The following is a 14,732-nucleotide window of genomic DNA, read 5'->3' as shown; positions in this document are numbered from 1 at the left end:
CAATAATGCATATTAAATGAGTTTTTTTTGGTGGAATATAATGGAAACAGAGAATGTAGAGATCACAATCAGATTGAATTCACTCTGTTGTTGCTACCCTACCTGTTCTCTCTCTCTCTTCTTTTTTTTTTTGGCTAAGAGAAGTAGGTCTGTAATGTTAGGCAGTTGCTGCAATAAACATTCTAAGTTGGAGCAATTAATGTTTGTGGGTCTCGTAAGTCATAAATTATTTGTGCTTCGAGTTTTGTTGTTTCCTAAAAACAATAGCAACCAGGATAGTAAAAAAGACACAAATTTCTTTGTCAATTATTACTTTATATTAGCAATGTAGTTTTCACTAATTATGTGATTCTTTGTGAGTTTAATCTAATATGTTGTGATCTGTTTGCCAAAACTTAAGGGTCTTCCTTTTAATTTAAAATGGTAATAAATTTTGTGCACAACATTTTTTATGAACTAAATTATTTAAAAAAACATGATTACTACATAAAATATTTTGAGAGAAGATATATAGGTTTTAATCATCAAATTTTATCACAATTTAATGTGAAAAATAACTTCTATTAATAAGAAGAGATAGTTGATATAACAAATTGATGACATTGAGATTTTTAATTTTAGATACTAATTTAAAAGATATTATTTTTATTTTATAGTAGTAACTAGTAGTAAGTACCATATGTAATGTAGGCTCGGTATCACACCATTTAAGCTCCAAATCGACATGTCATTATGATAATTTAAGTATTGCTTTTTCGTACCAACTGATCACTTCAGCTAAATTAATAGGCTGAGTAGATTATTGAGGCACAGTCGATTTCTATTAAATTTGCTTGAATTAATAATACCCAAACCAAGCACTTTAAAACATCAGTGCACAACTATTATGACAATAGCTAGTGAACAATACTATTTAGCTCAAAAGAGCCATTCCATTAAAAATAAAATTTGTACTTAATTATGCATCTTTCAGTTACACAATATAGAAGCATTACTAATAAATTAATGATATTGTTCCTTATCTTATCAATGGAAAAAAAATAAAAATAATAATAATAATACAACAACAACAACAAAATTAATAAAACTGTTGTTTGAAGAAATTCATATTGTCTGAACAAACAATAACAAAACAAAAGAAAAAGAATTTAAAAATAAAGATTGATAGCTGTTTAGTAGTTCTTCTATATATAAAATCACTTGTCTATTTATCTCAGTTCCACTTCTCTTTAATTACCTTCGGAAGAACGAGTGTCCAACACGTGTACAGTTCCGTAAATAATTTCTTTCTTCTGGGTGGCTAAAGCTGACTGCACCATATAAAACCCCGAAACCAAACAAAACGCGTGGGTCCCACCACTTCTTTAAATGTACACTCAGATTTCAAACCCACCTCCGGACCCTACCTATTCGGACATCCAAACATGCCCTTAATTAAGCAACCCCAACTACCATCTCACTCTTATTTCCACCTGTCTCGCTGACTCCGTTACATTTGCCGTTACACTTAACGGCGACACTAAACGACACCGAATTCATCGTCGTTTTCATAGCTGCATCACTTTCACCCTTCAAACTCGTCAGGATTCCCTCCAATTCCCTGGGCTGTAAATTTACCTTAAGACCATACTTCATGAACAGAGTCAATGACATCTTCTGCTCCACTTGATGGCCGGGAACGACGCTCAGCCGATGCCGGAGAAGAACAGCCGCCGCGATTGACTTCATTTGAAGATAAGCCAGATCCTTCCCAAGGCAAATCCTCGGCCCTGCATTGAACGCCACGTACTTATACGTGTCCATCATCGCGAACCTCGTCCCGTCCGGCGAAAGCCAACGCTCTGGCCGGAATTCCAGGCAGTCCTCGCCCCAGGTCGACTTCATTCTCCCCGTCGAGTAGATCGAGTATGTCACCGAAGATCCAGCCGGGACAAAGGTCCCGTCCGGCAAAATGTCGTCCTTAACGACATGCTTCGAGTCTTCAGGAACCGACGGGTACAATCGGAGAGTTTCGGAGAGAGCAGCCTTGAGGTAAACAAGGCGATCGGCCTCCTCGAAGACCAGCGGCTCATCGGTCCACGTGGCGATGTCGCTGCCACGTGTCTCGATCAAGACACTGCAGATCTCGCGAAGGATCTTCTCCTCGACGGAAGGGTTTTGGATGACAAGCCAGAAGAACCAGCTGAGAGCAACCGATGACGTGTCACGTCCAGCCAGGATGAAATTAAGTGCCACCTCTTGAAGGAACTTGTCTGTGTACGACTCTTTCTTTTTCATGAACCTCGATAATAAATCGTCGTGAGGGTTCCCATCCTTGTGCTGTTGTAGCTCCAGCTTACGTGAATCTATCACACTCGATAAATACTCCTCTATGTGTTCCAAGGAGCGGCTCAAGCTGACTTCCATTCCTAGCCGAAGCCATTTCTTCAGCTTCCAAAGCACCTCCGGCATAATAAACCGCTGGAGTGACGCTTCGGTGGCTCGATCGAAAGCCGTGGCGAAGCCGTTTTCTGGAAGTCCTTTAGCGCAAGTCTGAGGATCTTTACCGAAAGCCAACCCACAAATATTGTCGAAGGTGAGCCGAAGTAATAGATCTTGGAGATCGACTGGCTGGGCTTTTTCCTCGGCTTCTTTTAGAATTGGGCTGAATCTGAGCTTAATTGCACGGCTTACCCACCTAGCCATGGCTTGGCGAAGTGTCCTGGTTGTGAATTCCAGTGCGGCAGTTTTCCTCTGAAACAGCCACGTGTCTCCATCGGAGTTGAAAATACCTTGACCGAGTAGATCATGGAAAACGGCTTGCCACGTGGGACCTTTCGGGTAATTATCGAATCGGGTCTTTAGTATGTGCTCTAGATTCTTCGGGTCGCACGTGACAGTCACGAGACCTTGCTTCTTGGCAAGGAATGGGATGGCACAGATGCATGTTTGATACGTGCCACCACATGCGCGTAGGTTATCACAGATCCAGTCATGCATGCGATCACAATTCTCGATCAAACCGGGTAGACTACCCAATAAGGGCCAGACACGTGGACCTTTCAGTGAACGTGAAATGAAAGTGAGCCAAAGCAAATAAGCTGTAATCGCCGTTAAAAGCATCAAAGCGGTAGAAATCTCCATCTCACTACGAATATAAGCTTTCAAAATGTATAGTTTTTCCCGGGAAAGCTCTTTTTCCCGAGAAAATGCTTCTGTGCTAGCGTTATCGAACTTCAGCTGAGATAGCTGAAAAATGAAGAAGTTATACAAACGTAAAAGGGTATGTGTGTAAAAGAATTAGTATATATAGCTTGTTTTGATACAATGAAAACAAAATAAAAATGGTTTATTACTTGATCACCGTACAATGGGGGGTATCATATATAAATGTGTATAAATGTTTTGTATATATGTAGTGATGATAAACTAAGAAGGAGAAAGAAGAGAGAATGGAGAGTACAAAATGTGAAGAAGTAGGTAAAAATATATATAAGGAAGAAGGGGAAGAGGTTGAAAGTGTAAGAGAGTAGTGTGTAGTTGGGGCTAGGCAATATAATATAGTAGAGAAAAGAGAGTATTATAGAGATAGGTTATATAGATGAAAGAGTAATGAATGGCAATAATCGTAGCCAGACTGGTTTTTGACAATCCAGGACTAGTCTTTCTCTCACACTCTGACAATGCACTAAAAACTTTTCAGAGCTCTCTCATTAATGCCCACAAATCGGTCGTTGAGAGAGAGAGAAATATAAAATAAAAGTATGTTGTCTGGTTTACCCTTTTTGCTTTTGTTTTTGGGTGAAATGTTTATTGTATGAGGGTTTACAATTTAAAAAAAAGGGAGTGATTATAGCTCTCAACCCATTTTCTTTCATAATTTCATACATAGAGAGAAAATGAAAGTCACTGTAGTAAAACTAAAAAGCCCTAAAGGCAAAAGGAAAAAGCTGATCGATCACTTCTCTTTTTCTCTACATTGACGCGCCTGCACGCGCTTGCACGGCAGCTAATAATAGAAATTTTGGTGAAAGTAGTATAAGGTGGAATGCCTTATTAATTCAAGCATTCAATACTACTCTAAAAGGATTTAATGAGATTAGTTGAGAAACTAAGATATAGTGAAGACACCACCCCAAAAATAAAAATTATTGTATAAAAAGAAAAAGAAAATAGAGGCCGGGTCACACAACACAGTCTGTTCGATCTTATAAGCATGGGGTTTGGGTCGTTTGTCTTAAATGAAAATAGGGTTGGTCATGTGGGATTATGGTTAGGGTTTGGTGAGCAACCCACCAACACTTTAAATTTTCCAAGCCCCTCGATTTCACTTTTGCGTGACTTACTTTTTATTTATTTATTTTTTCTTTAGTGTAGTTCTGATCATCTAGAGATATATACATATAACTAAATATATATAAGTCGTTGCGAGTAATTATTCTGCAGAAGACTACTGTAGCTGTACATAAAATAATTATATGAGTAAAATAAAATAGAAATGGAGCCATTTCTGGGAATTTTCACAGGTTTGACCCTTGTACTATTAATGAATGCTGTGTGTTGTTGTAATACTGTTTTTGTATATACATTACAAAACTGTGTGCCTTCTCTAATTTTATAATAAGAATGGGAAAAAGTCAACCCCCGCGGCCGAGAAACCCTCACCTGAAGACAGATATCACTTTGATCATAATCATCAATTAATATCTCTTTCTTTACTCTTTTTCTGCAGATTGGATCAGCTATCCATTGCATGTACAAATATGTGTGTTATGGATCATGAATATATGTGTACTATACACAACTATATATCGTATGGTGCAACTATTTTAAATAAATTAATATAGGAGAATCAATTATATATATCAATAAAAGTATCCCTAGTTAGCAATAACTTTTTCCTTTTAAGTCTATATAATTAAGTTACCATATATATTATTACTTTATGATCAAGTATGTATATAGATAATTTATAATTATTGTATGTATCTGCATTCCATTACTAGTCAAATATGAAAAGTGATGATATATAAATATTGAAGTGTGGTTTGCTATGCAATATTATTGTGTACAATAATCGTGTAATTAAGAGCATGCATGTGCTCATCCTCGATCGTTTGATAAGCTGCTAACTACTCAGAAGTTTCCACAGACTTGCTTTATGACGTATATTTATAACTTCATGCATCAAAGACCTATTCAACAAGTCTTGCATTGAAATATTTATATAAATATATATAGACGTGGATAAAGAGTAAAATTACATAATCTCCAAGCTGATTGAAGTATATTGTCTCAAAATTTGGCAAGAAAAATAACCACAAAATTTAGAATAATCAATTTTTTATTGAAATATATATAAATATATACACATTTTTTTTTAAAAAAAATATTGATCACAATTTACATATATTAATATATATATTCTAAGTTAATGTTACATTCCAAATTTAATTAAATGATATTAAATTTAATATATATATATATATTCTAAGTTAATGTTACATTATATTAGTGTCATATCACAAAAACTTATTTTAAAAAATGAGCGGAATAATGTAGCTTATATGGCTTTTATATAGTTAAGTGAAAAAAGAATTCCAAAAAAAAAAAAACGGTTAAGAACAAAATTCTTCAAGCATCATAATTGAGTGAACAATTTAAATTTATTATTGTGTTACTAATTCTTTTACGTGAGCTTGGTGGATAAAATGAGAAACCTAATTAATTTTGTGCAGCTCGGATTGGCAAATTAAACTGCTACTTGCAATTTTTGGGAGGTCCTACCTAGTGATTTTTTGTTTAAAGAAACGAAGATATATAGGAAAGAGATACAGAGATCACTTAGGGCTCGTTTGGAACGTCGTATTAGGCCGTATTGTATTGTATTATATTAAATTGGATTATATATCATATTTTTATATAATACTATGTTAAACTTTAATTTATACTAAAACATTATATATTTAAGTGTCCATAAAAGTTAATACCACATATAGTTTTACATAAAAATATTGCATAAAATATAATTAAATATAATACAATACAATACAATACGACCTAATACTTCCAAACGAACCCTTAATGATAATTACTACATAGTTTAATCAATTAGGTTTTATTAATCATCGTCCAGATTTTTAAATTTACTCATATGTATCACAATATATATATATAGAAGCGCTAGCTCATTCTTTTTTTTTTCTTGGAAGTAATAGTATGAATACATATATTACTATTATATATATTAAAATATATATTATATTAACAATCAGATGCTTTTTAATTTTTATTTTCTTTGAAAGCACATCATATGCATTCATTGGGATATATAGAATATGTAACTCGAAAATTATAAAAAAAAAAAAAAAAAAAAAAAACAAAACATAAAAAAATGAGACCCTCCCATGTGATCATACCACTTACCAGTAAGTATATTTCGAAAAAGAAAAATATATATTTCCATAACTTTTTTTTGCTTTGTGATCTATTCTTTTTTCTTTTCTCGTCTTCACTCTTTTTTGTCGTATATATTATATTGGTGGTTTCTTTATAATAAGAATTCATATTCAATTAATTATCGTATTTACTTCTATTATTTTGTTTGTTAAGATGTAAGTTTCATCATATCCCACATAGATTTTTGATTTAATAATGAGATTTGACAATCCAATTAAAAGTTTGTGAGATTGCCTTTTTTTTTCTCTTTTGAAAATTTTAAAATAATACAAATAAAATTTTATAAGAAAAAAAGAATTCCAAAAATTAAAATATCTATTCCAATTCTGAACTAATGTAAAAGAACTTATGCAGTTTATATTTTGATTCTGCAAGTCAAGTAAAACAATCCTTAGTAAAATTGATATTGTGCCCCTTAAATTTTTATACACGCCACTTTTTTTTTTAGTAAAATTGGATAAAAAAATCTTAAATTCAAAAATCTCAATAATTCGAAGAGAATTTTTAACGACTTAAAGTTTATAGTGCATAATTTAGTGTATGTCAAAATTCAGTAAGTAAAAATCTAAATTAGCTTAATTATAAATGGAGATAAATTACAATACAGCATTGTCCCACATTAATTAAGTAAAGACGATATTGAATCATGCTGAATAAACTGCTAACAAAAATAAAAAGAGAACGATATTAACTGAATGAAATTTTTGGGTTGAGTTGCGGACTAGGTCGCTCTCTTTAAGACGTTCGTGGCACTACCCAGGAATATGCAAGCAATTGGAATTTGTCAGTTGTCCCTAGGATCAAATAACCCAATCGTACTGTACCGGAATCCTACTGTAGAGAATATTGTTGAATACATCCTAGAATTTGTAATATCGTAGATAGATTAACTTTGTAGTGAAAACTGTATTTTTTTCGATATAAAAAAGATGTATTCTTCCAATCAGTTCAATCGAATTACATATAGATGAGTAAATTGAAATAATATAACGGGAACAAGAACGTTTTCTAAATCATGGAGAGTAGTTGGTTGAATGTATCCCATAATTAACTAATACGACTAAGTAATCAATTTCAATTACGTTTCTCAATTAAATAAAAATAATTATTTTATTAAATAATTTTTTTTGTAAAAATAATAAAGTGTCACACCACACCAACTAGCCCAGCTCTAATTGGAGAGTGGTTGTGTGGTGGGTCAAGTGTGTGAATCCTCACCTATTGGCACAAAATTGGATACCCCTTGAGGTCCTAATTCAATTAGTGGCAAAGTTGCACCTTATATACCCTTATAAACAACCGCTCATATCCCATGTGCGACTCTTTCCACTTCACACACATTAGGACGACACTTCCATATTTTGTTAAAATATTAATCAAAGTTTCAATAAATTATATTTAAAAATACAGGCTACTCCATCCATTGATCATTATCAATTAATTTTAAGATAAAACACCATACTCTATATCTCAATTCTCAATATGAACCTAACACATGACTTGTACTCCAATTAATTATTATTATTATTATTATTATTATTATAGATCGTCATTTAGGGATCGACATATAGACTTGCGCAGAAAATACAACTCTCTAATAATAATTAAATTAGATATATATAATAACGTAGTAGTACGTACGTACGTAGTTGAACGAACAATTTATAATTACAATATATAGCTTGATTGACTAGCTAGCAACATTGTGTACACTAATTAATTAATTATTATTGTTCAACAAAAATTATTTGAAACTAAGAAACATCAGTTTTAAAAACTAAGCAGGAAAAATAAGAAAAAGAAAATTATTCTTAATTTTTAAATGAGTGTACATGAAGGAAGTCAAACAAGCCAAATCTATTAATTATTATAACCCTATCTCTATCGATCGATCGATCTATAATACACAAAATATAATTAAAATATATGTATGGTTCATGACTTGGTAGTTAGTTGGGATCATTTATTAGCCTCCTTTTTAGCTCACCCCATATATATATATATATATAAATTCCTTACTACAATAGGTATTGCAGCAGGTTTAAGTTCGTGGAGAGTCCATTTTAATGTGAATATATGTTCATATATTTTTCTTTTCAAACCATAAACAAACTCCCTTTTAAGGAAAAAAAATTAATAAATTAACATTTTTATTTTTCAGAAAGGGAACATGCTTTTGTTTTTATAGAGACAATAATTTGACAAAAAAAAATTAACAACTAATAATGATCACTTCAAGACAGGTTTTGATCAACATCTGGGAGATCCTTCTTTATTATATTATGTATCTTATTAATATAGTAGGAATATATATTTTTATATATATATATATACACATATGACTCGATCGGTCTGTTATTAATAGACATATATAAATTTGAAAAAAAAATAGATATTTTATTAGGGGTAAACTTTTATGAAATACTAGTGAGAATATTGGTGGTTGTTAGATAGTTATTGTGACCCATATGATCAATATAGATATATGTATTAATTTTTTCAATTAATTAGTAATAATATTCTCTTTGTTTATTAGATCAAAATTAAATAATAATTATGTTATAGGACACAAAAAAAAAGGACTTTTATATCATTGAATTGGGGGATTTTGGAAGCCATGCATGATGCATATTAACATTTCTCCATGAAAATACATAAAAGAAAAATGTTATATATATAAGAGGAGAGAATCGATCTAATAAATATGAATTAGGCCACCTACCAACTACCACCCTCTGTCCCAACCTATTAAGTACTATATATATGTATGTTGTAATCGGATTCGGTGGTGGTGATATCATATTGCTGTGATATGATTAATATAACAATTCCTATATATATGTAAATGTAGAAATTTAGAGGAAAAAGTAATAGTCAGATAGTGTTTTCATAGACGTTATTGGATAGTAATGCATATATTTTGCTTTATTTTAGTTTTGATATGAACCAAAAGGGGGTGAGTGAAAAAGAAAATAGCTAGGTACGATTATTTATGTTGCACATTATTATTACAGTAGTTCAGAGAAATGAGAATACTGAATACCTGTCCAGTGTACTAAATTTTTTGAGAAATAGTTATGAGATGATGTTCACAATATACAGAAAGCAACAATACATTATATGACTTAATAATTATCCTTGGAAACAATAGTCATAGTTAAATTCTTAAATGTTATTTCACGTGGCCTCAAACGCTACTGATCAGTACAAATAATAATAATAATAATAATAATAATAATAATAATAATAATAATAATAATAATAATAATAATAATAATAATAAAAGATTAGGAATTAGTAGGAAAAACTTTATTCTTTCTAGATTACCATAGTAGTTTTTCTTTTCAATTATTTGTAAAAAACTAAATTAATAGAATATTAGTGCTTCAAAAACGAAATAAAACATGCATAGACCTAGTATATAATAGTGCCATTTATTATATATGCATTTCACAATAGGATTATAGGTACGTAACCAATGGGATTTATTTATTAGTCAAGCACCTTTTCCTGTTTATAAAAATGTAAACTATATATAAGTGAAAGATATAAAAAGATTATAAATAGGCTGTATTATTTAGAAAGAAAAGGAGAGACAATAGAAAATTTATTTCATTTAAATTAGAAGTACTCACTATATGTAACATATTAAATACTAAAACAAATATCAAACTTTAAATTACTATGACTATTAAACCTAAAAATAATAAACAACATTACACAATAGGAAGCAATGGGTCTGTAGAGTTTGCTACTTTGAGTTTTGATCAATAGCGCCTTAAAGTTCAAGGACGTGAGAATATTCCTTCTTTGTCCCCATTACAGGTTAGTAATGGTCGCCAGAGCTTTGGAGTAAACCTGATATATATAGGCATTAAGCTCAATATAGATATTGTATATCTTTTCGAGACAGACGGAGAACCGATTTGGCTTTAGTAGTGTGGGTGTTCGAGATATGAGGGAATGTTTTTGGTGACCGTTTTGGCACGAAATTTGGTGGGCAGAGTTGATCCTGACATGGGCATGAAATTAAGAAGTTTTAATTAGTTGGCTCAAGAGTCAACTGAAGACTCACCATTTTGAACGAGCTGAAGTAAAATCTAATAGTTTGGTGGTTATATATTGATGCCAATGGGAGCTCTTTCCATTATATTTTACTTCGAGGATTGCAAAACTTTATTTGGTTCTTTCAATTCTGTTTTCTTACATTTTGTTAACCGGTATGCAAATTCAGCTACGTACACATTTCCTTTTTAAAAAATTCTTGATTTTTAGCCAGGGCCGAAGGGGTTCTAAAAAAATTCTTCTTTTAAATTTATATATTTTTTATCAATTTTGAAAAATTTTCTATATTTTTTTTAAATAAGAGCCCAAAAATTAACTTTTTCTTATGATTTATTATATTTCAAGGCCGGCTCTGTTCTTAGCTGGTCGTGTTTTGGAGGAGGCTTGGATATCCTCTGAAATATGGTCTATTCTTACGAAATGTTGTCTATTTTAGCTATTGCTCTTGATTAATGAAGATGATTTCATTCAAATAATAATAATTAATAAACTACATTACACATTTTTTTAAAACAAAAGTCATTCATATTTTCACATTTCTTCTTATTCAATTAACTTTTTGTATAGAGTAATTAAATTTATTTTCATTCATTTTTCTTGTCAATATTTATGTTAACATTATTTTTTTGTAGTTTGTCGGCTAGTAAATGAATCCATATGCAAAACTCAAGTACACCAGCATGTTATCCTCATTAATATTCTTTCACAGGTCATCTTAACCATAGTATATAGTTGATATAATATATTTTTTTTTATATATATATATATAGCATAGTAGCAGCAGCAGAAGTTTGGCAGTATCTTACACGCCTCCACCAGCTTTCAATAAATTTTACACTTTCATTCATTCATAGGATAGATGGATATAGTAGATACATTAATATTTATATATAATGCATATAAATGAATGTGTATATATAACGTGTCTGTAAATGTTTATTTCTTGCACCTCAACTAATCCCTACTATGCTACTACCATTATTACTACTCTACTAAGACTAGATCACAATAATGTGAAATCCAATCACAAATATTGGGTGGCACTAATTAGTTTGAGTACAAATTCAGTGGCAAAAAGCTAAACAACTTTTCTATATATATGAAAGGAACAAGAAATATCAGCAACTTAAGCCCCTAACTAAAAAAGTATGCTTGTACGTAGTTGTTGTAGATGTTTAAAATAAATAAGAGTGATTTATGAGAATATATAAGTGGGTATCACAATTTTTCCACAATAATATATCTACTTAATTTGTTGGGGACCACATGTAATTAACTCAATAAATACTTATATTTCAAAATATTTATGCAAAAATCATGCTGCACAAATAACTATAATTAAAAAAAGAAAATACTAAAGTTTGCCAAACTAATTATTTCCAATCCTTTGGTCTCAAATATTTATGCAAAGATATTTTATGTTAAACATTATGACAAATCTTAAACACTGAGTCAAAGTTTAATGAATGTGTATTTTATGAATTTAATTACTCTTAATTATCCTTACTTTAGGTACTTATTTTTCTTAAATTTTTGGTTGGACTTAATATATTTTCTCTAAATGTGTAGATTTGTACTTAAATACGATTTTATGATAGAGTGAGATCTTTGAACTAACTTTTGATTATGTTCTCATCAATTTTTGGAAGAGCTCGTGAAATGCAAAATGAAAGAGTTCTTTCTCAACTTGCTAAAACATGTTAAACTATTTTATTTAGAGTCAGGATGTGAAAATTATGCATGTTTTACTGAACGAAATTGAAACACTCAAAACAATCTAAAGTGACTATGCATCGCCTACAGAGTGGCAACACATCACCAATTTTCGTACAAAAAAACATAATATTAAGATTTAAACGTGTTTTTTAACCTAATTCAATGACAGGTGTCAATTTTGGACCTATTTAAAGCCTAAAAACGATCCTAAGGAGAACTGGAGACGACTAAAGAGACTGAGAAATACAATTTTAAAGGAGAAAAATAATTTTGAAAGATGCAAGAAGCAATTTGAAGCTGCATTCAAGAGTTTTCATTCATTCTTTTTATTTTTATTTCTCAATTATTATTCAGATTTTAAATAATATTTTAAAATGATAAACCACACTATGTGCAACTAGTTTTCAAATGGATCTCTAATTATAATTTTGATTTTATAATTTAATGCAAAGTTTAGTTTCATCATCTAATATTCTTTATGTGATGCTACCTTGTTTAATTGTTGCTATTATTATGATTTATGTATTGTTTTGCTTGATGTAATTATAATTACGCTATTATTTAGATTGTGAAATTTATTACTCAAGAGAGGAACTCTTAAATAATCAGGCATCGAGTAGATCAACTTAAGTGGTGTGAAATCGAGAGATAAACATTCACTTATTTGTAACCAAAATAATTACAAATTGTGAAATAGAGAGGTGAAATTTTTAGAATTGTTTCTAAAGTGAAACTTTATGAAGATATGGTTTAATGTTGGTATATAAATATAGACTATTATTCACTTACACATTCTATATGCAACACTCAAGAGAGGGTATAGACATACAGTAATGTTGTAGATTCTTGAAAATATTAGAATAAACTAACTAGTCACATTAATAATTAAAATTATAATTATATTTGGGTAAAATCGAACAATTATCTTTATCGGATTATTGTCAATTTAACTTTTTTATTTTTCAACTTTCCTATCTATTTTATTCCTTGAAACCATTAACATGCTTAAATAAAATTATGTTTTAATATTTGTTATAATTAATTATTTTAACTACTTTTAATCTTACGATATTGGTCCTTGCACCTCAACCTCCTACTATACTACAACGTTACTACTCTACTAACATTAGATCAGACATCCAATCACAAATATGGGTGGCACTAATTAGTTTGAATACAAATTCAGTGGCAAAAAGCAAAACAACCTTTCTATATATATGAAAGGAACAAAACTATCATCAGCAACTTAAGACCCTAACTAAAAAAGCTTGCTTATAGTTGTAGATGTTTAAAATAAATTAAGAGTATGATTAATGAGAATATATAAGTAGGTATCACAGTTTTTCCTCTTTCTATGTATAAATATATCTACTTAATTTATTGGGGACCACATAATAATTCACTCAATAAATACTTATATTTCGTGGTATATTTTTTTTTTAAATATTTGTGCAAAAATCACGTCGCACAAATAATTAAAATTAAACAAAATTACTAAAGTTTTGCGAAACTAATTGTTTCCAAACCTTTGGTTTCAAATATTTATGCAAAGATATTTGAACTTTAGCATTATGACTACACAGTATATCAATCTTAGATTCTTAAAGACGGAGTCAAAGTTCTGTTTCTAAATTCTAGTAACTGTAAACAAAAGCAACATTTAGGTGGCGTTTGGTTGGTTGCATTTTAAAGTATTAGAATGACATTCCAATAGAATGCTCTTTCCACCATTTCGGTGGAATGACTATTCCATTTCAAAAAGAAAAGAATGATCATTCTAATGTAACAAGAAAAAAAAATTAATTATTTTTTTATCAATTTTTTTAATGCATTTTAAATTTTATTTCATTCTTATTCCTATTCTCATTCTCATTCCTATTCCTATTCCTATTCCTATATTTTCATTCCTCCAACCAAACACCTCCCGTCAAAGCAAAAGAAAAAAAGGTTGGTGGTGTTAATAAATTGTAATGTTTGATTCTACGAACCAAGCCGCTTATCAAAATCAACTCAAGTCTCAGACGCGTTATTGATATAATCTTTGACGCTACATATTTCTATGGGCAAACTAAGCCAGTTATTCAATAGCCCAAGACCATCATCAATGTCAACAAATAAAACTTGTGAAGAGCAAAATATGTAAATATATATATCCATTAAACCACTAGTGCATCAACAAAATCAGCCATCTGCCATTTCATTGTATCCACCTCCACTAATAGCATTAATAGGAGGATAATATTTTAATCACTTGATCAATATCAATCCAGACTCTAGTACCAGAAAACCTCATAAGATGTTATAATGTTACTGTTATCTCACCACAGAGAGAGCCATTGACCGGGCTTGGTCACCCTAGTAAAATTTTAACTCCTTAATATTAGAATTAGTTAGATAAAGTTGTTATTTTTGTTATATCTTTTTTCGATCAGTAAGGCCCAATTGTTTGGCCTTTGTAAATGCAGGCCCATTTCAGTACTTAGTTATTCAGCTTATTTTCTCTTCCCAATACA

At 30.6% G+C, this 14,732-nt stretch overlaps 1 protein-coding gene across 1 annotated transcript; it reads right to left on the bottom strand.

Annotated features, from left to right (window-relative positions):
• Positions 1–935: 935 nt before the first annotated feature.
• LOC115706480 (cytochrome P450 86A8) lies at positions 936–4,184 on the bottom strand. Its single transcript, XM_030634141.2, has one exon. It carries the CDS (start codon positions 3,121–3,123, stop codon positions 1,435–1,437), a length of 1,689 nt encoding a protein of 562 aa, XP_030490001.2. The 5' UTR covers positions 3,124–4,184; the 3' UTR covers positions 936–1,434.
• Positions 4,185–14,732: the final 10,548 nt, after the last annotated feature.

Source organism: Cannabis sativa, chromosome 1 (assembly GCF_029168945.1).
Source record: "Cannabis sativa cultivar Pink pepper isolate KNU-18-1 chromosome 1, ASM2916894v1, whole genome shotgun sequence".
Lineage (NCBI taxonomy): Eukaryota > Viridiplantae > Streptophyta > Magnoliopsida > Rosales > Cannabaceae > Cannabis > Cannabis sativa.
The sequence above is the reverse complement of the archived record's forward strand: the minus strand, read 5'-3'. Positions and strand labels throughout refer to the sequence as shown.

What these genes read in the sequence shown, in the direction of transcription:
- LOC115706480 (XM_030634141.2), bottom strand. Translation starts at nt 3,123, where the DNA reads ATGGAGATTTCTACCGCTTTGATGCTTTTAACGGCGATTACAGCTTAT.